Source organism: Phodopus roborovskii, unplaced genomic scaffold (genome assembly GCF_943737965.1).
Source record: "Phodopus roborovskii unplaced genomic scaffold, PHOROB, whole genome shotgun sequence".
NCBI classification, from domain to species: domain Eukaryota; kingdom Metazoa; phylum Chordata; class Mammalia; order Rodentia; family Cricetidae; genus Phodopus; species Phodopus roborovskii.
In genome coordinates this window covers 6,418,603-6,446,163 of record NW_026126598.1, presented here as the reverse complement: position 1 = coordinate 6,446,163, position 27,561 = coordinate 6,418,603, and the positions used below count along the sequence as shown (strand labels likewise).

General features: G+C 43.7%; 1 protein-coding gene across 1 annotated transcript in view; it reads left to right on the top strand.

The window, feature by feature from the left end:
- Galnt17 (polypeptide N-acetylgalactosaminyltransferase 17) overlaps window positions 1-27,561 on the top strand; it is a 384,262-nt gene that overhangs the window by 158,983 nt on the left and 197,718 nt on the right. The window contains exon 3 of the mRNA XM_051204994.1: window positions 18,138-18,304. Within this exon, the coding sequence (XP_051060951.1) occupies window positions 18,138-18,304 (167 nt within the window). The remainder of the gene's footprint in view (window positions 1-18,137; window positions 18,305-27,561) is intronic.

Genomic DNA, 27,561 nt, shown 5'->3' with positions numbered 1-27,561 from the left:
CTGGTTCTAAAAGGTTTAAACTAAAGAGAGTGGTACCATTCCATGAGCTGGGATGCTGAATGAACACAAAAGGAAACGTGAGCTGAGTGTCCCCCATACAGTCTCTGGGGACACTTGAGTTCCAACCTCATGTACCTAAAATGTAGACATTACTGCAGGAAGTAGGATTCCCAATTTGTTTATCAGCTGACCTCAAGCTGCTTCTGGAACTGGAGGTGGCAGTTGTCCTTGTGTCTACAGATCTTCAGTACTTGAGGGTAAAAGTGCAGGCTGTGTGTAGCATTTTTCACATTATGTCCTGGAGGGAGACTCATTAAGACTCAGGAAGTCAACCATTGACTAGTCTCAGGAAGTTTCTGAAACTCACAACTTTGTATCCATTGAAGACGGCTGGGGAGAAGAGAATCTCCCAGCCAGGGAGCTCCAGGGATGCAGATTTTTTGAGTCATTACCCATGCTAGAGTGGGTTTACAGTGCAGATAAAGATGCCTTTGAATTGTGTGTGCTTTTGTAAATAACTCCTCATCCGTGTTCCCATAAATGACTCCAATGCAGTCATTGCTAGACTTTGGTAGGATTGTTGATTTGGTCTGTCATTGGTGCCCTCCCTGTCTAGCATCAGTAGATGTTTGTTCAGGTCTGCTCAGGAAAAGTCATTCAAGAGACAGATTTGCCACTATGAGAGGGTATCCACGTAGCTCACTTTTAAATACTGGGGAATCCTAATGTTTTCTGTTTGTGGGGATTCCAGAAATGGAACCCATAACTAGTAAGTTGTGTGTGTGTGGGTGGGTGGGTGGGGATCTTTATCCTAAACTAGTGCTCATGTGTTTACCTCCCTGCACTTACCTAAAAGAAATACTCTCCCATAAACACATTTGTCCCAGTTTCCTTTTCTATCTCTGTGACAAACACCATGATCAAAAGAAGGAATTTACTTGCCTCACATTTCAGGTCATAGGCCATCATGGAAGGAAGTCCTGACAGGAGCTCAAAGGAGGAATTTGAAAGTCAGAAACCATGGGGGAAAACACTGTTTCCTGGCTCTCTTATAAGTTCTGGCTTAGCTAGTTTTTATTGTTGTTGTTTTGTTTTGTTCTTATGCAACCCAGGAGGACCTGCCCAGGGAATGATGCTGCCCACAGTGGGCTGAGTCCTCCTATATTAGTTAGTATTCAAGTCCCAAGACACAACCACAGGCAAATCTGATCTAGGCAATTCCTCAATGTAGACATTCCTTTCAGATGACTGTAAGATGTGGCAGGAGGACAATTAAAGCTAATTGGGTCGATACCTTCCTCTGCCAGAGAATAATCAATAGATGCCAGTGTACAGAAGCATGGCAGATGTTTTATGTATAGAGACCTTCATTATTTGTAATTTGCAAGGACAGTGAAGATTCCTCGTTGTGACAGTGAGAGAAAGCCATGGAGTGTTGTGAAAAAGATGGGATCTGCATCAGTGTCAGACTAGACAGTAACTTGGGCTTCTGGAAGAACAGGAGAGATGCACTAAACTCGTGTGTTCATGGGAGAACCGTGAGTGTATCACACACAAAGAAGCAGGCACCTCCCAGTGCAGATGGCATGTTTTAGTTAATTTAGAAAATGAATCTGATCAACCAACAGGGCTTTGAAGATGAACACAGGTTGGGGCGGGGGGGGGGGTATAAAAGATCAGGGCATATGGAGAGAACATATTTGTTCTTGGGAAATCAGGAGAAAATGTTTAATGTCACCCTAACCTCATCTGCATAAAAACAGTCTGATGCAGCAAATCAGACGAAAGCAAAAGAAGACGATGTGTCTAAACCCATACTGTTCTTAGCGTCATCTCATTACCAAGAGTGTAAGTAATTCAGCTGAATAAATAAATTCAAAACTGTGTCAAGGGGATGTACTAAAGTCATTATGCCACAGATTTCTTCTGTGGTAGATGTTGTGATGATAACATAATGTGATGTGTTTTCAGGGGTAGCACTTTTGCTGAATGCTTGACCCCTGGTTAAACAAAATAGCTTGTTCTAGCGTCATTTCTGTTGCTGTGATGAAACACCCTAATTAGAGAAGAAATGGTTTATTTCAGCTCACAATTGCAGTTATTGTTGGGGAATTTAAATTAAGGCAAAGCATCACGCTCATCTTGTCAAAAGTAGGGAAAGAATGAACACACACATCCTTGCTTGCTTCACCTCAGCTGGCTTTCATCTCTTTTATAATACATTAGGACCTCTTACCTAGGGAATGATGCCACCCACAGTGGGCTTATCTTCCAATATCAATTAATAATTTGGACAATCCCCTACAAACATGCCAACCTGATTTAGAAAATTCCTCATTAAAACTCTCTTCCAGGGTGACTCTAGGTTGTGTCAAGTGACAGTTAAGACTAGCACAGGACTGTCTGTAGCTCTCAAGTGTTTCAGGGGAACGTGATTTTTTTTTTTTTTGCACAGTCTTACTTACACCATTAACTCTGTAGAAGCTTAAAATCAGCCCTGGCTGATTCATGACATATGTAGCTCCACTCTGCACATAGAAAAGCTGGGGATTGAACTTGGGTCATCAGTCTTGTTGCCAAGTGCCTTATCCAGCAGAGCTGTCTCACTCACTAGTCCCTTGCTATGGCCTTTGTAGATCTGAGTCATTTACATGATTCAAAGATAACCTTGTTGACCACAGCCCTTAGTATGATTTATTTATTTGTGTACTTGTAGGGGAAGAGGAATCCTGATCCTTGACATTGAGTCTGTCTATTTACAATTCACTCAGGTTCCTTTTCTCCCCCATCCCTACTGTGTATCCAGAGGCTGCATTTTCTGTCCTCTTGTCTTCTCTCAAAGCAGTGCCTGTGATGATGTTCACTCACTCACAAGCCATCGTTACTGCAGGTACTTGATGTACCAGGTAACTTGATTTCCCTCCCACACTGTCACACCTGAACTGGGCTTTCTATTTGTTGTTTTTTGTTTGTTTGTTTGTTTGTCATGCTTTCCAATATGCTGATAATGAATCTCTGAAACTGTCAGCACCGAAGGAACTACTTGCCATTCTCCAATTCAGGCAAGTAAATGCCACTGGTGTGAGGCAGCCTGGGTATGGGAGGTGCAACTATTCTGAAGCAGCCTAGTTTGCCCATTAAACGAAGGCTGGCGGCTATATCCTCTTATGCAATGTTCCCTGAGCCTTGGGTGGGAAAGCTGTTTTGTAGATGTAGCCATTAGGCATGGGCTCCACAACTCTGCAATTTGATTGGTTGTGGTTTCTGTTGCAAAGAAGTGTGTTTTTCTGTTTTTTTGTTTGTTTGTTTGTTTTGTTTTGTTTTGTTTTTTGCTTTTGATGACAAGTGAGGACTATACTTATCTGTGTGTATAAGGATAAATATTTAGAATGTAGTTAAGGATTATGATGGTTTAGTAAAGTGCTGGTTGTAGGTTCTCCCTCAAGATCTATGACTTCACTACCATGCATAGTTGGCTAGGTTCCCCTTGTGTTGAAGGAATCTGGAATCCAATTACAGAGCTGTTAGTTACTGCCAAAGTCATTTCATTTTTAAATGTGTCAATTTATCCGTGTTTGTTTACGCCACATGTACTCAAGTGCCCATGGAGGCCAGAGAGGGTGTCAGCTCATCTGGAGCTACAGTTCCAGGTGATGGCGAGCTGCCTGGTGTGGGTGCTTGGGAGATGAACTTGGGTCCTCTGGAAGAGCAGCAATTACTCTTAACCACTGAGTCATGTCTTCAGCCCTTGTCCTTCATTAATAAACACATTCAATAAGAGCATATTGATCGTCAATAGGTTACTAGTCTGAGAGCTCCCATGAAGAACAGGTGCCGTTCTCTGATTTCAGTGATTGGCCAACAGGTTTTCACACACACACACACACACACACACACACACACACACACACACACACCACTTTTCTTTTTTATTAGGCATAGGGACATTGGTAGTCTAACATCTGAAGCCCTCTAGTGCCTGTAATGGCTCACAGGTCAGGGTGGCTTCCCATTGCTGTATGTCTCCAGTACTTACATTTGCATTCCCTGAGAACTTGGATGTGACATTTAAAAATTACTTGTTTGTATGGGTGCACATGTATGCGTGTACATCTGGAAGTCAGAGGACAAGCTTGAGTACCATTGTCATTCCTCAGCATGCTGTCCAGCGGCCTTCTTTTTTTTTTCTTTTTTCTTTTCTTTTCTTTTTTCTGAAACAGCATCTCTCATTGTACTGGAATGGGCCAAGTAGGCTAGCTAGCTGGCCAAATGAGGCTGGATATGTCTCTGTCTCCACCTCCCTGATACTGGGATTACACGCATATATCATCATATGGCTTTTTAATGTGTGTTCTGGGGATCCAACTTCCAAGGACCGCCTTGAACCGATCCTTGTGCTTCTGCCTCCTGAGTGATGGAGTCAAAAGCATGGACCCAGTGTACATGGTGCTGGGGATGGAACCAGAACCTCATACATGTTAGGAAAGCACTCTACCCACTGAACTATGTCCCTTTTTCCTTCTTATTAAAAACAAATATTTTGAGACACAGTCTTGTCCACTAGGCTAGCCTTAAAAAAAAAAAATTCTAAGTGTCCAATAATGACTTCAGGCTCTTGAATCTCTTGCCTCCACCTACCAAATGTTGGGATAACAGATATGTGAGACTATGCCCCACTGGACCAACTGAATTCCAACACTGGAGATCATAAGAGATCTTTATACGACAGCTTCGATGCCGGCCTGTGCTCAGTAGGTTTATGTCAGCATTGTGTAGTTTCATTGTATTTGGCCATGATGTACGAAATTACTGATACTTGTCCAGAAGCAGCCATTTCCTTCAATATACTTTACTACCTCCATCCTTTGACTCTCACCCTGTGGATTGTTGAGCTAGTGGCTTCGTTAATGACAACAGTCAGGTAACCACACTCTCTTCATCATGAGTGAATTACTTATTTAGCTTCAGCTTGTCAGTTTTTTTTTTAAGTTCTTAAGTCCTGAGGCCAAGTGAATTATTCACACTTAACTGAAAGATCAGTTGTGGTCTTAGCCACGTCCAATTGCTTCTTGACTTCTGGGGTCACATTTCAATGAGCCATTGTAAGCTGAATATATCATAAGTTGAAAATGCATTCAAAATTAAAATGCAGGGCAGGGGAGATGACTCGGTGCTAAAAGTGCTTGCTTGCTATGCAGGCATGAGAACCAGAGTTCAGATTCCCAGAACCCCTGTCAATGCTGGGTGGGTGTGTCAGCTGCTTGTAATCCCTGCCTTTGAATGTGGATAGCAAAACTAGCTATATTGGTGAGTTCAGGATTTGATTTAAAGATCCTGTCTCAGAGAATAAAATGGAAGAGCTAGAAAGGTTGATTCTTGACATCAACCTTGAATCTCTACATGCATGTACACAAGTGTCACACACATGCAAAAATATGTATACATATATGTCTCTCTCTCTCTCTCTCTCTCTCTCTCTCTCTCACACACACACCACTGCACACTCCCCTCTGTCTTCTCTTGTGTGCTCGTCCCCCAATTTTAAGAAGCACTCATCCATGAAGCTGCTGGGCAGTAGACACTCTAAGAGATTGAGACAGGCGACCTGAGTGCAGCAGCCTACAGTCGATTTGCAGAAGCTTGTCGACCTGGCTGTACCACTCAGTGGAATGAAATCACTATGATGCCACGCTCCCACCCAACTTCCCAACAGAGACAGAAACAGGGAGAAAAGAAGGAAGGAGTGGAGAGAGAGGAAGAAAGAAAAGCAGAAAGAGGAAGAGAGGGAAAGTAAGTGGAAAGGTAAAGAAAGAAAAGGAGAGAGAAAATGAATAGCATTGCAGGGACTATAATTTGGCCATTTGTTTATGAGCTTGAACCACAGCTGGTATCAGTCATGCCTGCAAGAGTCAAGACTTAAGGGGCAGGGCAGATGGCTCTGTGAGCAAAAGTGTTATTCGAGTTTGAGTTTGAAACTGAGAATCCACACGTTTTTAAAAAGAAGAAAGATGTTGAGGACTTCTGGCTGCCAGCCTGGCTCCAGGTTCAGTGAGAAGGCCCTGTCTCAAGGGAGTAAGATGGAGAGTAATAGACAGGATGCCTGACACTCTCCCTTGGCCTCTGCAATGGCACACACACACACACACACACACACACACACACACACACACACACACAGCAGAATTTTTTCAGGCAGAAGATCATTTTTGTCTCTGTGCTTACACACTTCCGGGTGGGCGCTTCAGTGTACATTATGCCCATGAGCACGTGTATTCATGCTCAAGTAATTTGATGACTCCACCCCCATCCGAATTACAGCAAATGTACTTAACATCAATTAGAGTGTTTGTGCCCGCTGCATTCACATCTCCCCAGAACACAGAGCTCTCCTCGAGAGCAGCCTAAGTAATTCTAAAGATTAAAGCTGGTCATTTGCAAAGCTCTGTGGTTCATTTGCTTCCCGCAAATATCAAGATTAACAAAGAAATCCACTGATCCCATTTTGTTCCCTTGGAGCTTGTGCACAGGCCCGAGGAAGGATAAGAGACACAGGCATGGCTCCAGGACCCAAGAAGACTATCTTGATTCCCTCTATGGCCAAAGAGGAGCATTTACTACCTTGGGAAAGGCATCTCAGGAAAACATCTATTTATGTGTATTTGTACAGGAAGTGTTCCACGTCCATGCTTTCCACTAACACTCATATGGCCAGTTGTGGCCATTTTAAAGGACAACTTAGGTCTTAAAGACTGCAATTGTTTGTCATTGGATGAATGTTGGCCACATGTTGACTCTTTCTCAACTCTGGAGATAGGGTCCTGAACTAGTTTCTTTCCAGCTTTCCATCCATGTCTATCTTAATTTTCTCCCTGTTGCTGTGATAAAATACTCTAACCAGAAGCAACTTATGGAGGAAAGGTTGTTCAGTTTACACTTCCAGATCACAGTCTATCATTGAAGGAAGCCAGTCCAGTCACTTGATGGAGAAGCACAAAGCAGAAACCTTGAGGAACTCTGCTTGCTGGCTGGCTCTCAACTCACAGGCAGCTAACTTTCTTATACAGCCCAGGACTGCTTGCCTAGGGAGTGGTGCTGCCCATAGTAGGCTGGGCTTTCCAGTATCATTCAGTAATCAAGACAATCCCTTACAGATATCCCCAAAGGCCATTCTGATCTGGGCAATCCCCCAATTAAGGCCCTCTTCTCAGAGGATTCTAGGCTGTATTAGGTTGACATTAGTTAAAGCTAGCCAGGATAATGTCTAACATGTTAATTTGCTAGGCACTACTGTTTTTGGAGCATGAATGCATCCCAAGTTGACCCAGGCATAGGGAGATAAATACAGTGGTAATTATGAGTCAAAGCCCTTGCCCTTAGAGCAGAGAAATGTTTTCCAAATATTTCCTGGTTACACTAAAGAGGTCAGTGGCAGCCATATTGGATGACTCCCTGGTAGAACTAAGGTTGCCATTTTATTTTGTGTGAGTGCATGTTTCATGTATGTGTGTTGGTGTATTCACACATAGTCATGTATACAAGTGGAGGCCAGAGGTCTATATAGGTCTTTCTCAATTGCTCTTTTATGTATAAGTTTGTGTATCTGTATGTGAGTGTAAAAATGTATGTAGATGCTGGGGAGGTCGGAAGAGGGTGTTGGGTCCCCTAGAACGGGAGTTAACAGGCAGTTGGATGGAAGCCACTTGGGAACTAAATTCCAGTCTTCTGCATAACCATGAGTGATTTAAACTACTGACCCATTTCACACTGGTCTAGAGCTAAGCTAGTCTGGGAGGCAAGTGAGCCTTAGGGAGCTGTCTGTCTTACCTCCACATTGCTGGGACTGTAGGTACAACCACACCTGGCTTTTCACACAGGTTCTGGGGATCGAACTCTCATAGCTTCCTTCCTACAAGGGAATCTTTTTATGACTGAGCCATTTCCCTGGTCTCTGGACGCCATTTTAAATGCTTTTCCTGGTAAAGTCAAAGCCAGATTCCATTTTGAATGCTGATGGATTGAACCGAGTCAGGCCACTACTTGAGATGTTCTTTTTTTTTTTTTTTTCCTGTGAGTCACAGGGGTTTCTCTGATCTACCATCTTTCTGTCAGCTTGGCTTTTCCTCCTGTTTCTAACTTCTTTCCGTTCACCTTCCCTCGCTGTAGTTACATGACTTTTCAACAGCTCAAAAGAAACAGACCACAGATTCAAACTCAGGTTTCAACATGAATTTCCTGGTCTACCTACCTTGTTTCCTAATGTCTGGGTCTTGGCTATGTGATATGACTTACTTCTCTCTTCTTCTAAATAACTCAGATGAAGTATCTGCCACAACCCTCCATTTCAGAAATTTATTTCTTCTAACCAGTTATCTCCACTGGGGCCCTGCTCAGCCCAGCCCCTTCTCCCACAACACCACAAGATCTCTGGGTATAAGAGAGACACAGGGTACATGTGTGTGCACATGTGGAGGCCAGAGATCACTATGCATCTTATTTTCTGAAACCATGTTTTTCAGGGAACCTGAGGCTCACAGATTAAGCTGGGCTGCCTGGCCAGTGAGCACCCATCAGCTACCTGGGATGTACCTGTCTCCATTCCCAGTGCTGGATTTACAGTCATGTGCTGTTATGCCTTGCTTTTCACATGGGTGCTGGGGATCTGAATTCAAGTCCTTATTCTAATGTAGCAAATGCTTGAACCACAGAGACTTCTCCACAACCTCCCAACCCCAAAGTAGGTTTGCTCATCTGGAATTTAAAACCCAGCATTGCACCTGGGGAAATGATGACCTTCTTAGGCAAGTGCATTCAGACGAGGTGGTAGAAGAACATTTTAAGGAGTTTTTGTAGACACCTGGCTAAAATGGTTTTCATCAGAGTCTGTTGGCCATCACTTGTGATGGCATATTTTGTCATCATGCTTCCTGCCTGCTAGTAGATTGGGTAAACAGGCTCCCTAAGCATGGAGGAGAAAAGAGAGTGGGACTTATGTATTGGGGATGAATACTCAGTGGAAACTCCTTTTGAATCTTCTTATTGGAGCTAGAGAGAGACAGCTCAGTAGGTAAGAGCCTTTTAAATTATTTTTATTTTTTTCATAGGTGAGTGTGTGAAAGGTGTGTGTGTGTGTGTGTGTGTGTGTGTGTGTGTGTGTGTGTGTGTATGTGTACATGCATGCATGCAGGCACAGGTGGCCACAAAGTCCAAAGAGGGAGTTGGATTGCATAGAACTGGAATTACAGTCGGTTGTGGGCCACCCAGTATTGGTGCTGGGCACTAAATGTAGGTTCTCTGCAAAAGTAGTCCAGGCTATTTACCATCTCCCCAGTGCTCAACTTCAACATTCTGAAATGAATAGTCTTAATTCACTGTATCTGCCATTCTCTCTGCTGTTCCTTGTAGTAACCATCACACTGAGACATGTTGATTGTTGCCTATAATTTTCTACTGTTTAGTGCAGTGGTTCTCAACCTGTGGCTTGTGACCCCTTTGGAGGTCGAGTGACCTTTTCACAGGGGTCATATGTTAGATATCCTGCATACCAGATATTTACATTATGATTCCTAACAGTAGCAAAATTGCAATTATGAAGTAGCAACTAAATGATTTTATGGTTGGGGGTCACCACAACATGAGGAACTGTATTAAGGAGTCACAGCATTAGGAAGGTTGAGGAACACTGGTCTGGTGTAATTTTGAAGCATCTTTAAGGAAAGCACACAACAGTTGAATGTTTAATTTTTAGATTGTATCTATCCATCCATCCATCTATCTTTCCAGCTATCATCCATCTATCTACTTATCATCTACCACCCATCTATCTATCCACCTATCATCTATTTATCCATTTATCTGTCATCTATCTTTCTATCTATCTACCTTTCTACCATCTATCTTCTATCCATAGAATCCACACCCTGAATCCGATTCTTCCCAACAAAAGTAAGTACTGTTGACTGTATATTTCTGAGGTTCTCTTCTGCTGGGGTATTAGTTACCTCTGCGTTGCTGTGACCTCAGTACCCAGCAGAGCCAATGTAAGAAGGGAAAGCGCTATTTTGGTCAAGGTTTAGTTCATCATGGCAGGGGAGGCCAGAGGAACTATGTGTCAGGGCCCATTTCTGTCGTGATGGACCAGGAAGTAGATAGAAAATGGTCAGTATGGATATGTGACTCTAAGCTCCCAATCCCAAATAACCTACCTCTGCCTCCCCAAGCTTATCCTGCCTCCTGAAATAAAACCCACATTTGTGGACCAAGCATTCAAAACTTGAACCTGTGGGGGTGGACAATTCAGAGTGAAACTTCAGTGCAGGGAGTGTCCTTTTCCAATTACTTGTTAATTTACCCCCCATCTTCGTGTGTGTGTGTGTGTGTGTGTGTGTGTGTGTGTGTGTGTGTGTGTGTAGGCCTGCGTGTGTCATAGAACATGTGTGGAGGGCAAAGAACAACTTAGGGGAATCAGTTCTCCCCTGTGGGTATCAGGGATTGAGCTCAAGTTATCAGACTTGGTGGCAAGCACCTTTACTTACTGAGCCATCCTTCCTGCCTGAGATGCCGTTTCTTCTCCTTATACAAATCAGTCTCTGGAACACCCATTTCTTGTTGAGTCTCTGTATTTCCTGCCCTGTTTTTGCACAATGCTGCTCTCGTCCTTTGTGGAGACAACCCCTCTACTCCTAGCTCTCTCTTTGCAAGCCATGTCCTGGAAGTTGCCTACTGCTGTTTCACAGTCCAGATCACATTTTATCTCCTGTGTCAGACTTTCCTGGGTCCCCATCCATCTCTCCCAAACAGAAATTAGCTTCCAGAGCTTCTTGAACAAACCTCTTGTGTGGCATTTATCTTTCAGTGTCGTCATCATGATTTACACATTCCTTGTCTCTTATGGAACAGTAAGTATAAAAATAAGTTCTGGGGCCAGGGAGGTAGCTCAGCGAGCAAAGGACTTGCTGTCCAAGGGTGAAGACCTGGAGTTCAAATCCCAAGTTGAGCATGGTGGTGCATTTTTTTGTGATCCCAGATTTCATATCTGAGGTGGTAAATGGAGGCAGGAGAAACCCCCAAAGCCTGTGGCCTAGCTAATCTGCTAGACCATATAACAATGAGCAAGAGATGCTGGCCTGAAGAGATAGCACCATATTCAGGAGTGCTTGTTGCTATTGCAGAGGACCTGTTTGGTTACCCACATCCATATACATCAGTGCACAGCCACCTTAACCCCAACTCCAGGGGATCTAAGATCCTCTTCTGTCCTCTGGGGATACCCACATGCCTGTACCCCCATATTTACACATGTACACACATAGAAAAATAAGTGTTTTTTTTTTTTTTAAAGAGAGACATTGTTTCGAATAAGGTGGGAGGCAAGGACTGATTTCCAGAATGTCTGTGCACCCAGCTACACACAGAGGGTTTTGTTATTCTTGTTAATTCTGTATCTTCGACACCTTGTATGTCCATGACAGATGCTTAGTTTTTCAAATGTCATGGCCAAGCTAATGTTTATGTATGATGCAGACATGCTTGTCGTTTGGTCTGTTCAAAATGAAGGAACACAGAGTCAGTCATCTTCATCTGTGATCAGAACTGAAGTATGTCTGATCTGTGCAGTTTCCTTGGATTTTTCTTTTTTTCATTGGCAAAGCCAGTGGGATGAAAAACCATTTGGAATCAAATAAAGTTACCATTCCTTAGAAGGCGAGATTCTTCCCCAGTGATCTGATGTGGCATCTTCAACCAGGCATAACAGGTACCCTGGAGGGGACTTAGTGTTCCTGCAATTATAGGCCACTCATTAAATCTTTGATATCCCCAAATGAAATGCTCTGCAACCCACTGCAGGCATAGGCCACCAGAAAAGCGTATTCATCAATTCTCCATCACTGTAACAAAATTCCCAAGGCAAATTGACTTACAGAGACAAAAGGTTTATTTTAGCTCAAAATTTTGAGAGCTTTCCATTCTTGATTGATGGGCCTCGTGTAATGGTTTGAATTAGAACTGTCTTGCAGGATTGTTTTGAACACTTTCCAGTTGGTGTGGTGCTATTTTAGGAGATTCTGAAAACTTCAGGAAATGGTGCCTGGATAACAGACAGACAGAGACCATTAGGGGTGGTTCGGTGGTTTAGCCTATTTGCCTATCCGTGACTTCTGACTCACTTTGTTTCTTGGTTGGCTTGAAGTAAACAGCCTTGGCCATGTTCTCTTGTCTGATGATCGAGCAATGGGTATTTGGAAGATGTTTAAGATCCATTCTCAGGCCAAGGGAAGCTCAGTTAAGAGAGTGATGGCTTACAATCATGAGGACCTGTGTTCCATCCCTGTGTTACAATGAACATCTTGTGACTATAGAGGTTCTTGTGTTTTTGTTGTTGTTTATTGAGACAGGGTTTCTCTGCATTGTTTTGGAACCTGGAACTCATTCTGTAGACCAGGTTGGCCTCAAACTCACCTGCCTCAGCCTCCCAAGTGCTGTGCCACCAAAGCCCACCGGGTTTTTTTGTTTGTTTGTTTTGTTTTTTTGTTTGGTTGTTTCTTTTTGTTGTTGTTGTTGTTTTTGTATTATCTGCTTCCTTGTTTGTTTTGTTTTAGTCTATTTAGCTAATTATTCTTTTAAAAAAGATTTTTGTGTGTGTGTATGTGTGTGTGTGTGTGAGAGAGAGAGAGAGAGAGAGAGAGAGAGAGAGTGTGTGTGTGTGTGTGTGTGTGTACATGTGAGTGGAGTGCAGTGTCCACAGAGGCTGAAATCAGCATCAGATCCCTGGAACTGAAGTTACAGGCATTTGTGAGTGGCCTGATGTGGGTGCTGAGAGCTTTACTTGGGTTCTTTGCAAGAGCTGTTAACCACTGAGCCATGTCTCTGGTCTTAATTATGCTTCTTGCCTTTTCATCATTATGTGATGTGAGGCAGTATTGTCTTCAGCTATGGCTGTAAATTGTTTTCCATTTGTAGTTTGCCATACCCTCATTTTCTTTGGGGAGCATGACTCTGTGCTATTATTAACCTACTGTGTTTCAACTTGGGAATTCTTTGACATCCAGAATCTGCAGATACTCATATTTTCTCTTATATTTGGAATTCCAAACTTAGCTTGTTAAATGTAAAATTAATCTTGGCGTGTGTTCAGAGGGTAGCTGCTCATGATTTTATCCAATAGAGACTAGGGTTCCGGCGCCATTGACTGATGAATTCTCTCCTTTGGTTTGTTGTCAGTCCTTGGCACAGACTCTCTGAGATCCATCTGTTTCTTATCTCTTGGTTCTGTTTAATCTCTCAGAACCCACAATGCAAATGAGGATGACCCTGAACTCCGATCCTCCTGCCTCTGCCTCCAAAGTATTGGCAGCAGGTGTGTACTACCAAGCCTGCTTTATGGTGTGTGTGTAATGGGGGTGTATCCCAGGGCTTGCTAGACGAAGACAGCTAAAACCAAATCAAACAAACAGCAAAACCGTTAGAGCAGTCTGGATTGCTCAGAAGCAATGGAGAAGGGATAGATTGTCTTTCTCTGAGAAGAGTTTCATGGTATGGCTTTTGGTTTCTGGGAAGAACCCTGCTGACCAAGTGTGCGATTGGTTGGACCTTAAATAAAGCTATTTATTCTTCCAAGACTGCATAATTTCTTAATGTCCCTCCAGCCCTCCTGCAGCAGCAGGGCCAACCCCTCCCCTTCCACTGTACCAGGTTAGCTGCCTCCCAGTAATGTTGGGGGCGTCACTCTTGCCTTGAGTGTGTGGAGGTTTTCTTAGCTTTGACCTAAAACTGTCTGCACCAATTTGCTCTTAATTATTTTTACAGATTCTATTCCTGGGCCCCTGCTTAATAAAACTCTAGGGGTTTTCTTTTCTTTCTTTTTTGCTTCAGCATAATAAAAGCAACTGTATCAGAGCCAGGTGGAACCATCTACTAAACTGAGGGTCTGAAGGGCACCCTAGGAGGCCCCTACGTGTCTGTGTGTGTGTCCTCCATTCTCTTTCAGACAAAGGATTTAAGTGTAAGAGGGTCAGCTATCATCAGAACCTAGGCTAAAGGTAAAACCCACAGCCTTTCATTAAAAAGAAAGGAAAGGGGAAGGGAGGAAGGAAGGAGGAAGGAAGAGAGGGGGAGGAAGGGAAGAAAAAAAGAAAAAGAAAGGAAGGAAGGAAGAAAGAAAAAAGAAAACAGAATTGAAAGAAGTCATTCTGTCCATAGAGGTGTGGATGGTTCTTGCCTGTACCGGAACCTCCCACTGTATCTTAATATGGCAAAGGAGAGTGAGACCCCCTGGATTTTTGGCTAAAGATGGCTGTGCTCTGAAAAGCAGTTCCTTATGACTCAGAAAAAAAAAATACTTCCTAGGTAGCCATGGAGCCAGGAAGTGAGCCATCCAAGAATAAAAAGTACCTTGTGGGAATATTCCAGAATAAAAGTTTGTAGGAACCAGGCAGGCAGGGAAGACTTGGGGCTTTGTGTGATTTTTGACACAGTGTTGCCCACCAACAGAGGTGTTCTTTTGGCCAGGAGGGCCTGGTTCAACCCTTCCTAGCATGCTCCTGCATCAGACTAACTAAAGGTATATATTCCCGCACAACTTTGTGCAATTAATTTCTGGACTTTCTCTGGGGTTCCCTGGACCCTAAGATAAGCACTTGTCACCAAGATGGATAGGGCAGCCCCAGGGAGCTCTAATGCTAGAGTAGGCAGTTTTTCAGGAGGCCTAGCTAATGAGGTATGTGGCTCATCTGATAGGAACCATGGAGCTCAAGAGGAAATTAAACCACCCAGCAAAGTGTGCATTTCCACCCCATAATAATGAGAGTGCCAAGAGAGGAACAGCACAGCGTGGATCTGTGTTATTCTACCCCACATCTCATTTTGCAAGGTCTGCTATTGCTAAAAATGACACTGTTCTCCTAAGATACAGACAAGACTTGATGAGAAGAGATAAGCGTAACTAGAGTACCAGGCTGCTGGATGTACTTGACCCAGGCAGTGTGGCGCATTTGAGCCCTGATTAGTAAATCAAGAGAGACAGAAGCGCATTTGTGCTGGAGATGTCTTTTAAGCTTGGAAGAACTGTCACCCACATATACCTGTAGTGGAAAATAGGTGATACCTTTCTTTGATGGAGGGAATAGCAGGTGGGGTAAATACAGGAGGGGCGGGAGAGTTTCTCATGAAGTTCTGGGAAGGCAAAAAGGAAGAAGATTGGTGGTTGCCTTGGGGAGGAGAGAAGAGGACTGTGGGGAGGGATAGAAATTAGCAAAGGAGAGGAATTGGGCTTGGGGATGGAGGTCTAGGAACACTGCCAGGAACCAGGGCTTAAGGGTGGGGGAGTGGGTGGATAAGTGATAGAGTATTTCAGGCAAAGAGAAAAGTGTGTGTGTGCGGAGGGGCAGCCTTCCTGGACAAGGAGGAGAGATGGGGTTGGAGAGAAGAGTTGAAGCTGTGTTTGGTTCCTTCTTTATACTGTAACCAACATCTAACAGGAAGAATCTAAGAAAGGAAGGATGTATGTTGACTCCTGGTTTTATTGGTCCATCAACTAGAGCTGCAGGGTAGATAGAGCCCAGCAGCTCACATCACAGCAAGCAGAAAAAACAGAAAGAGAATGCTTGGAGGAGTGGAGATAAAACACAGCTCCCAGGAACCCCAGTGACCATTTACCACCTCCCCATAACGGCATGCTATTACTGCTCCATTAAGGGACAAAGCCATGTATTAATTCAGAGTCTTCATTCTAGTTTCATTTCTGAAACCTGGATAAATAAAAACAAACAAACAAGTAAAAATCTTTAGGTTCCCAATTCCAGGCCACTGCCCATCATTTGTGGGAAAGTCAAGGCGGGAATTTGAAGCACCTAGTCACATCATATATCCACAGTCAAGAACACAGACAAATGAATTCCTGCTTACCTACCACTCAATTCACTCTCCAACTTTATACAGTTCAGGATCCACCCTAGGGAATGGTGCTGCCCACAGTGGGCTGAGTCTTTCCAAGCCAAGTAAGGCATTCGAGGCAATTCCCCACAGACATGCCCACCCATGGGCCAGCCTTACCTGGACAGTCCCTGATTGTGACTATCTTCCCAGATGATTCTAGGTTGTATCACGTTGACAGTTAACACTAATCATGCCACTACTAAAACATTATTGCTGCCTTGCCTTCCCCATGTCTGAGCCTGACTGTGAGGGAGGTTTTAGGTTAGGTACCTTTAGATGGAAACAACCATCCTGAATGTGAGCAGAGCACCAATATTGCTTTTGTTAGGTGTTTTGGCACAACAGTAAAATTAGTGACTAAGATACCAGGGAAGGGCTAACAGAGGGAGAGATAAGCCAGAGCAGCCACAGAACTGGGGTGTAAGAGAAGGTCTCCTAGGAAGAAGGAGAAGAAACTGGTCGGGAAGGAGAATGTGATGGTTGGAGCTGGATGTGGCAGAATACAGCATTTCTGGCATTGCAGAAGAGGCCAGTGAAGGCCAGAGGAGCTTGGAGATAATTGCACTGTGGCAGCAATATCCCTAATAAGGTAGCTGTGATGATTGCTCTGGGTGGGTCAGAGGCGCCAAGGCTCTGACAGGAAGGAGAGGTTACAATGACAATGTTTCATGAGGTAGGACTCTCTGATCGGTTGCAAATATCTCTCCCAATATGAAGAATGGTGTGTTAGTCATGGCTCCTCAGAGGAAGGTAGCAAGTGTGTGTGTGTGTGTGTGTGTGTGTGTGTGTGTGTGTGAGAGAGAGAGAGAGAGAGAGAGAGAGAGAGAGAGAGAGAGAGAGAGAGAGAGGGCTTTTTCTTCCATGCCGGAAAGGACTAAAGGATATTAAAATAAGAGGCCAGCACTGGGAAAGTGGGTGTAGCGGTGCACACCTGTAATCATAGCACTTGAGAGGTAGAGGCAGGAAGATCAAAAACTTCAAGGTCAACTTTGGCCAAGGATTGTTTGGGGTAGCTAGGCATGAGCTAGCTACATCAACTCTCATCTTCAGTATCGAGAGCAATGGGCTGAGATGTAGCAGCTGCAGACTCCCAGGCTGAGCATGCAAGACCGAGTCCTGAGAGACGTGCTGGTATAGCCTCACTCCTTGGTTCACCACCCAGTCAATGAGATGACTTCTGCCAACAAACGGCTCAAGAGCCTACCAATGAATGGTCGTTTGTATCCCTTCTGTGTCCCTCATCAGTGGATTTACAGCAAAAAATAAGGGTGTGTAATCCATGAATCCCTGAACAGTCTCCTCAGGAGGCATGGATGTACATCGTAACAAAACTTTATTTTCTTCTGAAAATTGCCAGTGTGATTCATGCGGCCTGACACAGCCCAAGCTGTTCAGCATAAAGAAACAGACACATCCCTTCCTCCCACCCCAGCATGTCCCTCCCACTCCATCCCTTCATCTCATTCCTTTTGTTCGGGTCCTCAGGCTTCCTTCTATGCACTGTGTAGTCTTGTAGAGGCAGGATGAGTTGTATATTTGCATACCTTTTGTGTATGTGTGTGTGTGTGTGTGTGTGTGTGTACCCATGTGCATGCATTCACGTGTGCCAGTAGAGGCTAGAGAACAGCAACCTTGCTATTATTTCTAGAGTGTTGTCTTGTTTTATTTCTCTTATTTAATTTTAAAGCTTTATTTTTGTGAGTAGGTGTTTTGTCTGCATGGATGTCTGTGCAGCATATGCATGCCTGGTGCTCATGAAAGGGGGTCAGATTCCCTAGAATGTTATCCTCCGTTCCATGGTGAGTTTGAGGTGAGCCTGGAATACCAGAGACCTTGTCTTGAAATGAATATAGAAAGATGGAGAGCCAAGGAAAAGTGATGATTTCTCACCTTGTCAGAAATTGGCTAAAATCTTCTGGCTCAGCCACATCTTATGTGTATTTTTTCCTATTATTTTTTTAAAAAAAGATTTATTTCATATGTATGTGTTTGTGCTCCTGAGGGTATGTATGTGAGCCACATAAATACAAGTTCCCATGGGAGCTGAGCGATAGCATGAGATGGACTGGAGTTACAGGCACTTCGGAGCTGCTCCATATGGTTAACCTGGGCCCTCATCAAGAGCAGTGCCTTTAATCTCTGAGCCGTCTCTCCAGCCTCTCGTGTGCTGACTTGCTTTCTCTGACAGCCTTCCTGTTCTTCCCCAGGTGTAAGGAGCTCAAATACTCCAAGGAGTTGCCCCAGATATCTATCATCTTCATCTTCGTGAATGAAGCCCTGTCTGTGATCCTGCGGTCAGTCCACAGTGCTGTCAATCACACACCCACACACCTGCTGAAGGAGATCATCCTGGTGGACGACAACAGCGATGAAGGTACGGGGGAGGACAGGCTGCCTGTAGGACTCCGTGCCAGCAGGGAAGAAATTCCACTTCTGTTCCCAAGGGAACCATGCTGGTGTCCATATCTCTTGCTCCCTGGAGCATATTGCAGGAAGAGGGAGTCTTGGCAGACATTGGTGCATGACTATTTGGGTCCTCTGTGGATCCACACTGGTTAGTTTTAACTGTCTGCTTGATACAGCCTAGAATTACCTGGGAAGAGAGTATTATCTAGATCAGGTTGGTCCATGTGCATCTCTATGGAGGATTGCCTTGATTGTTAATTGGGAGGGTCCAGCCATTGTGGGTGGCACCATCCCCTAAGAAAGGGATCCTGAACTATACGAGCCAGGAAAAAGGTCAAATGAGAATTAAGCAAGCAAGGGTCTCTCTGCTTCTATTCTTGACTTCAGGTAGTTTATGACTAGCCCTTTCACATTGAATTGTGAGCCAAATAAATTCTTGCCTATCCTAAGGTGCTTTTGGTCAAGGTGTTTTATCACAGCAAGCACAACAAAATGAAACTAGAAGGAGTTCTTATAACATAGCTAGGTGGACATGCGCTAGGGAGAAATCTTAGGTAGAGTGCCTTCCCCACAAACATGGAGACTTGAATTCAATTTCTCAGAGCTCATGTTTTTAAAAAGCCATGTGAAGTATATTGGCATGTGCTTATAGTCCCAGCACTGGAGAGGCAGAGACAGAAAAATTATTGGGGCCCATTGTCTACCCAGCCTCACCCAATCAGTACACTCAAAGACAGTGAGAGACCCTGACTCAAAACACAAAGTAGACAGCTCCTGAGGAATGATACCTGAGGTGGTCCTGTGGCCTCCACATGCATCCACATATATGTGCATATGTACCTGTGCAGACATTAACGGGTGCACACACACACATGCAAAATTTAATAAATGGATAAATAAAATTACTGGAGTTAGTCATGATGGCCCATATGTCTAATCCTAGCAGTTGGGAGGCTGAGGAAGGAGGGTCATGTGTTCAAGGCTAAGGTGAACTAAATAGCAAGTTTTTCCTCTGCATAGGCTACATAGTGAGACCTTATATAAAGAACAAAAGAAGACCAACCAAACAAAAAGTAAATCCCTCAGCTTGGATCTGTTCATTCCCCTTTTCACATCACCAAAAGAGCACAAGGGATGGTCTGAGTTCTTCTGCCTCCACTACCTTTTCCAAGACATAAGTTAAAAGCTTGAAGACCTAGTTTTGATCTCTAGACTTTGTCTGCATGTGAGGTGGAGACAGGAGCATCCATGGAGCTTGCTGGCGGAACAGTGTAGCTGAATCAGGGTGCATCCTGCTCAGTGAGAGGTGAGGTCTCAAAATGTAAAGGTGGAGATTGAAGACACTTCACCTTAAAGAAAACACTTAACATTGATCTCCAGCCTGAACACACATCACCACACACACACACACACACACACACACACACACACACACACTGTTAGGAACACATTTTGTTTTAGAATTCCCCCACCAGTGGTAGGTGAAAATTGTGTCAGTTGTTCTTTCGAATTCAGAGCATCTAGAGATGATGGGTTTGTTAAAATAGAAAGCAACTCCTAGGATGTCTGGAGACAGCATCAGACAAATGTACATTGGCCAGGTGTGTAGACAGATAATCATGCTCTTGTAGCTGCTCACAATGTACAAAATTCACTATGCTCACCACAGGGAGAAATCCCTCTGAGCTCAGGACAGACATGACAACTGCAGAGCTAGTGAGCCTGCTGAAGGCCCAGGAGGCTAATCTTCCAAGTGCTCATAGGATTAGGGTACCTAAGCCTCTTGTGCTGAGCAGCCTGAGTAGAAGGATTACCCCAAAGGTGTTCTCAGGTTGGAAAGAAGATGGGCTCACTTTGATCTTTTTTGTAGCCTGGTCTCTAGGAGACCAGGTCTGGATCATCCTGAGTAGGAGGGGTCCCTCAAGACTCTTTAGAACTGCTGGCTGATCCCCAAAACACTCAGTGAATAGTGCCCCTGGAACCAGTAACCTGTCTCCTCTGCATCATCATCCAGTGTATTAGAATCTGTCATTGAATAGATTTTAGTGCTATTATTTTCCTCCCTTTATCCTTTCCCTCCCTTCCTCCCTCTCTTTCTTGACAAGGTCTCATGCAGCGTAGGCTTGCCTCAAACTATCTATGTTGCTGAGGATGACCTTGAACTCCTGATCCTCCTGCTTCTGCCTCCTGATCCTCCTGCTTCTGCCTCCCAAGTCTTGGGATGACAGGCATATGCTGGTATAACCTGTTTATGTGTGCTGGGGATGGAACCCGGGGCTTCCCGATGCTAGGCAGGCACTCTGCCAACTGAGCCAAGTCTAGACTCTCCTGCTCTTCTCCTTTACTGTGGGCACTTTGTTATCTATGCCTCCTTCTAAGCCTGACTTTGATGTTCAGAGGAAGGATTTTCTTCACTTGCTGGGAATCTCAGAATCTTCTAGTAAAATCTCTCCCTAGTACGGTTCTTCTCTCAGAGATTCTTGTATACTCACTGCAAACCTTATGTTTTAGTAGACCACTGTCCCCTGACCTCTGCTCGAACATCCCCTACCCCGCCACCATTTGATGGCTGATGGCCCAATTGTCCCCAGTATCCCATCCTGCTACTTCCCTAAAGAAACCTTTGCTTGACTTCTTGTTATGTGTGACACAGGCACCTCACTGCCCATGGCAGCAACCATTAACATAGGATGCCACTGTATCTTGTACGGCTGGACTGTGCAGGGTTGGGGTTTACAGGGTGGAGATGGCAGTTATCCCTCAGGCAGTCATGTCCACAGTGATGGTTAACTGTAAATGTCAGTTTGACACAAGCTAGAGTCACCTGAGAAGAGAGTCTCAATGAGGGATTATCTGGATGATGGAGGTGTTTGGGCATGTCTGGGGTATGTGCATCTTGATGCTTTCATCGGTGTGGGAAGACCTGTGCATTGTGAGCAGCATCTTTCTGGGTCTGGGCTATATAATCGAGGAGCAGGGGAGTAGAGCACTAGAATGTATACAGTCTGCCTGCTCCTGACTGTAATGTGATGCTTTAAGCTACCACCTTGGCTTCCCCAAGATGATGGGCTGTATCCCAAAATAGTGAGCTGAAATAAACCCTTTCTCACCCAAGTTGCTTTTGTCAGCCAATAGGCAGTGAAACTAGGATACCCTGAGAGGAGGTGGGAGTCTGGTAGAGCTTTGGAAGGGTAGGCAGGTGTTACTTGGAAAGAGACTCTTAATGACACACAGAACTAGATGACTGGGAAAAGAGAGGACTCCCTATACCTCCATGATGGAGTAGCCACAAAGCCCAGTTAGAGAAGATGGTTGGAAAGCCAAATATTCTCAGCTGGAACCCTAGCTCTGTAGGAGATAGTGAAGACCTCTGGTACAGCCCAGGTACTTGGTGGATTCTATAGGTATCTTGACTTGGGTTTCGAAGAAGTAGGCCAGAATCAAAGATTTGGTAGTTCATTTGGATAGTGAACAGAACACGTGTAGGGCATGGGATGTGTTCCATGTTCATTTTGGGTACAGTGGTGAAGCTCCTTACAACAAGGAACAAAGGAGAGGAAGGGTTTATTCAGCTTGCCATTCTAGGTCACAGTTCATCACTGAAGGGATGTCACAGAAGCAGGAGCTCTAGAGACAGCTGGTCACTGCATGTCCATAGACAAGAGCAGAGAGAAATCAATGCACCCATCATCAACTTAGTTTGCTCTTTCTATGTTCATCCAACTTTCTTTACTCTTACTCAGTTCAGAGTCCAGCTCAGAAAGTGATGCCATCCACATCCAGGGTGGGTCTTTCCACCTCAAGTAACAGTTAAAATAATCCCCCACAGACACATCCTTAGACCAAGCCACTTGAAGCAATCCTCCAATCAGGGATTTCTTCCTGGTGAGTCTAGGTTGTACTAAGGTAACATTTAAAACTAACCACCACAGCAGGTACGAATGGAGAGAGAGAATGTACCCATAAAATCTGGCTGTTGTGGGCAAAAGGAACTCCAATGGGAGAGCTCTTGGAGCCCATGTGGAGTCACCCTCAAACTAAGCCTATACCAGAATTGAGATTATCAAATGCCAAGATGAACAGCAAAGGGTTTGTTGCAGGAATTGTTGGGTCAGAACACTGGAGAACAGATAGGAGGGGTTTGTGCACCTTTTTCACATAGGTGTTTTAGCATCAGAACCTTCTGGAGCCCCATGCCTGAGGAAATTCTGCTTTAAGAAGCTCATCATGGGAATGTGAAACATTATGTCTCATGATTGCAATGGCAATTCCACTAAGAGTATGGGGGTCACATTTTGGAATCCCTGGATGAAATAACCCTTGAGCCTAGTTTTGAAGGTGCTGCTTCAGGCCTAAAAAAGATTAGTGGAGGGGCTAAAGAGCACTTGCTGCTCTTCCAGAGGACTTGAGCTTCTGCTCCAGGGGATCTGATGCCCTCTTCTGGCCTCTGTGTGCACCTGCACACATGTGCACATATCCACATGCAGATGTACACACATACATACACATAATTTAAAAAACAAAATAAATATTTGTATTAACAATTGATTAGTAGAGAAGAAAGGAAGGAGAGGTGTTTGGTTGAGTCAGACCATGAGGTTAAGTCCTGTTTATCATCCTTTATTGGCCTCAGTGACCAGGGGACCAGAGTTGACTATGTATATACCATTTCTTTCTTATCATTTCTGGTTTCTAGTTTCCATATTTTCTCTAGTCCACAAACACTTTCTCTTTCACAGAATTCAGTGCCCTCTCTGTTGTCCTTGTTTTATTGAGACATTCTTCATATCTACTCATATAGATGGCTTATATTTAATAACCACTACACTATATTCCAGTACTAAATTTCAGCTGAACATCAATTATGTGCATGCTTGGGTAGACTCTAAGCAGAGTACTGTGAGCTCTCTGAGATAATGATATTTTCAAGTCTCCTACAATGACTGCTTCTTAGTCATGACTTCTTAATAGTGTTTGTGTTTTGCTTCTTGTCTGTTTTTAGTTGTTGTTGTTGTTGCTGCTGTTTTGTCACTACAGATCTGTACCCATGGGCCTTCAATAGTCACCGTAGTTTTCACCATCACAGAATGTTCCCTTTACCTGAAAAGCACACTTGATTTTCAACATCAAGTTTAGTTCTTCAAGATTCATGGTGTTAATCTCACTTAATGTCTGTTCAAATTTGATTAAAACATTCTCTATTTTTACAGACTAATAATTGTTTTCTGATATTAAAAGTAATGAATATTCTTTGTAGGAAAATGTGGACATATCAAAAAGCAAATATAATTGGAAAAGCAGACACTAACCAGAGATGAATTCGTTCATACTTTCTTCCTTTTAAGTGTTGACTTTTTGTAGTTAAGATCTGAAAATGCAAACAAGTTAATATTCTGCTTTTTTCACCTCCTCTCTGGGGTATAAAATATAATCACTTTGACTCTTATTATAAATATGTCTACAGACATCATCGTAAGGAGGTATGAGTGGTCTATCATGAAGTTACATTACATGCTGGTCTCAGCTAGCCTTAGGCAGTCGGTGAATAAGGGTGGGGATACATAACCCATGTTAGAATGCTTAAGTTTTCTTTTAAAATTTATTAGCTTTTTATCTATAGGTGTTTCCACTGTATGTATGTCTGTATACCATATTTGTGTCTAGTGCTTCAGAGGCCAGAAGAGGGGATCAGATCCCCTAGGACTACAATTACAGATGGTTATGAACCACCATGTGAACCACCATTGGACTCAGGTCCTCTGCAAGAGTGGCCAGTGCTCATTACTGCTGAGCCACCTCTCCAAACCTGATTTAAATTTTTTAAATTGTATTTACTTTTATGGAGATAGCACACACACATGATAGTGTATGCTTGAAGTCAGAGGACAACTTATGGAAACTGGTCCTCTCCTCCCATCATGTGGCTCTCAGGGATGGAATTCAGGTTGTCAGACTTACCAGAAGGTACCTTTACCCTATGAGCTATCTCTCTAGCCCAGAATTCATTTTTATGTGAAGTCATTCTTCATTCAGGTTGCATGTTGACACTGAGTATTAACCTTTGATGGCTTTGTTTATCTTTTTTGAGAAATTGACAGACTGGGTTAGCCCATATCTGTGATATGTTAAGTTTAAGTAGTGTGCAATTCTTGTACATCACACCAAATCACTCAAGCAAAACTAGTCAATATTTTCTCTTCAGTGGATCCAGTTTCTGCTCCCCTGGCCTGATAGCATTTGGCAGTGAGGGCAGTTTCCTCCTGAAAATAGTTCTCTTGATACATCCACACCATTCTGATTCCACATTAAGCTTTCATTAGTCAGGCCTAGGGAAACAAACCTAGGAACAGGCCTAGGGAAGACTCCAGGAACAAAAGAAGCTGAGGCAAGTGGATCACAAGTTCAAGGCCTGAATACATTACATGTTGAGCTGAAGATAAGCCTAGGCAACATAGTCTCAAAATTTTTTTTAAAGTATAGAATACCTTGCAATATGGATAAGCAATAAAGCAACTGCCTAGAATCACCCAGTGAGGGGCTAGGGTGTGGTTCAGTAGTGAATAGAGAGAACTAGAGGAAACTGCTTCAACAAATGACATGGAAGTAAGTCAACCAGAAGTCCTGAGTGCTCTGCTGCAGAGCTGATCTCTGCCACTGTCGTTTGGAGCTCCTTCCCCCATCCTTCTGGTAGTTTCCTTCCTCCTCTTCAGTGCTTCACCCCTGTGCCATTCTTTTTCTCTGTTGGTATACATATGCAGGCAAAGCACCACATCTAGAAGCTTCCAGAGAAAGAGACTTGGACACAGAGAAAACCATTTAAGATGAAGTCTAAAGATGACGTTCTCCCTGTCTTCTGTATGATATATGGCATGATAGAGTTAAATGTCACATTGTTTAAGACTTTTGGTGGCTTTGCTCTGGTATTTTCTTTCTGCTCTCTCTCTCTCTCTCTCTCTCTCTCTCTCTCTCTCTCTCTCTCTCTCTCTCTGTGTGTGTGTGTGTGTGTGTGTGTGTGTTTTAAGAAGAATCTAAGACATTTTAATCCCTGATATTTTGCATCCCTCCACCCTTCTTCTTCCTCTCTGGAAGCTTGTAGAATCTTCATTTTCTCTCTAGAGCTTTGAATGTTACAATGCTAAACCTGGTATAGGTCAGTTTTCAACCAAGACTGACCACCAGTATATTTAGGTTACATTTTCTTGTCTTAACTAGTGATGGATGAGGAGAGTCCAGTCCACAGTGGGCAGTGCCACCCCCAGGCAGGGGGTCCTTGATGGTAAAAGAAAGCAGGTTGAGCAAGCATGAGGAGAAAGCCATAAGCAGTATCCCTCCATGGCCCTGCATCAGCTCCTGCCTCCAGAGTCCCTTCATGAGAGTTGTAAGCTGAAATAAACCCTTCCCCCCCATGTTTCTTTTGATCGAATTGTTTTATCACACCACTAGAATCTCTAAGACAGCACATAAGTATTTTTGTACATCTGTGTGCGTGCGTGTGTGTGCGCGCGTGCATGTGGAGATCCAAGGATGTGTCAGGGATCACCCTCCATCACTCTTTCACATTCTTCATTGAGGCAGGGTCTCTCAGTGACCAGTCTCATTAGTTAGTTTGCTTCAGGGATCACCTGCCTCTGCCTTTCAGGTCTAGATCTACAGGTGGGCCACCACAGCCACCATTTTAAGTTTCTGGGAATCCCAATTTTGATCTTCATATGTGTGTAGAAAGCACTTTAACTTTTTAAAAATCAGCCCTCAGATTTTTTTTTAAAGATCAATTTTATTTTCATGTGTGAGTGTGTGTGTGTGTGTGTGTGTGTGTGTGTGCGCGTGTGCATATGTGTGTATGTTCATGTTGTAGGTACCCCTGGTAGGCCTGAGAAAGGCATCTGGTCCCCTGAACTGGAGCTATAGGCAGTAGTCAACAGCCCACTGTGGGTGCTACAAACTGAGGTCCTCTGAAAAAAGCAGCAAGAGCTCTTCACCACTGAACCAGCTCTCCAGCCCCAGCCCCTAGACTTTTTTCCAGGCAGTGTTTTATCCTGCACTCCAGGAAGCCCTCATACTCACAGTGATCTTCCTGCCTCTCAAGTGCTAGAATTTTAGGAATGGTGACTGTATCTGGGTTTATTGTTTTGTTTTTGAGAACTCTCACTATGATACTCAGTCTGGCCTGAACACTTGATCTCCTGTCTCTGCCTCCTGAGTGCTGGGACACAGGTGTACATCAGTACAGCCAATTGGTTCCTTTGTCCGTTTGTTTTCATTAATATGTATTAACTAAAAGGAGAAATGGGTTTTGTTATAGCATTTTTATACATGCAAATAATATACTTTGGTGATATTCACTGCTCTAGGACTCTTCTTTCTCCCTCTTGTCTCCTTTTCCTTCTCAACACCCCCGAGAGTTCCCATCTACAAGTGTCTTTTTCCGGCCTATCAATTCCATATATGAGCAGTTACACCATATCCTAATTAGCTTTAATTCTCAACTTAACGAAGCCTATGGGCATCTGACTGGAGAGCCTCAAGGGATGGAGAGCCCAGATCAGACTGGCCCATGACCATGTCTGTGGAAGATCTGTTTTGACTGTTAATTGATGCACAAGTGCTCAGCCCGTGAGAGGCACAGTCCCTAGACAGGTGGTCCCGGACTGTAGTATGAGAAAAATAGCTACACACAAGCCTTCAAGTGAGTCAAAACAGGTTTCCTTCAGGTTCATTTCTTGAATTCCCTCCCAGTAGTGCACAGCAGTGAACCATGACCTGGAAGTATAAGATAAACTCTTTCCTCTTCAGGATTCTTTTGTGTTAGAATGTTTTCATAGCAACAGATAAAAAACTAGAACACTCTCTCTTACATTCTTTGTCTGGCACTGCTCCAGCCTTGGGTGTCTTAGCTCAGTGGTTCTCAACCTGTGCGTCGTGACCCCTTTAGGGGGTCACATATCAGATATCCTGCATATCATATATTTACATTATGATTCATAACTGTAGCAGAATTACAGTTATGAAGTAGAAATGAAAATAATGTTATGGTTGGGGTCACCACAACATGAGGAACTGGATTAAAGGGTCACAGTGTTAGGAAGGTTGAGAACCACTAACTTAGCTCCACCCTCCAATTTCTCCTATCTTTCCTTATAAAAATCCTTTTCTTCTGCTTCCGTTGCTTTTTCTTTCATTTTTTTCTTCCCCTCTTTCATTGTCTTAAACTTACTGCTATCATAA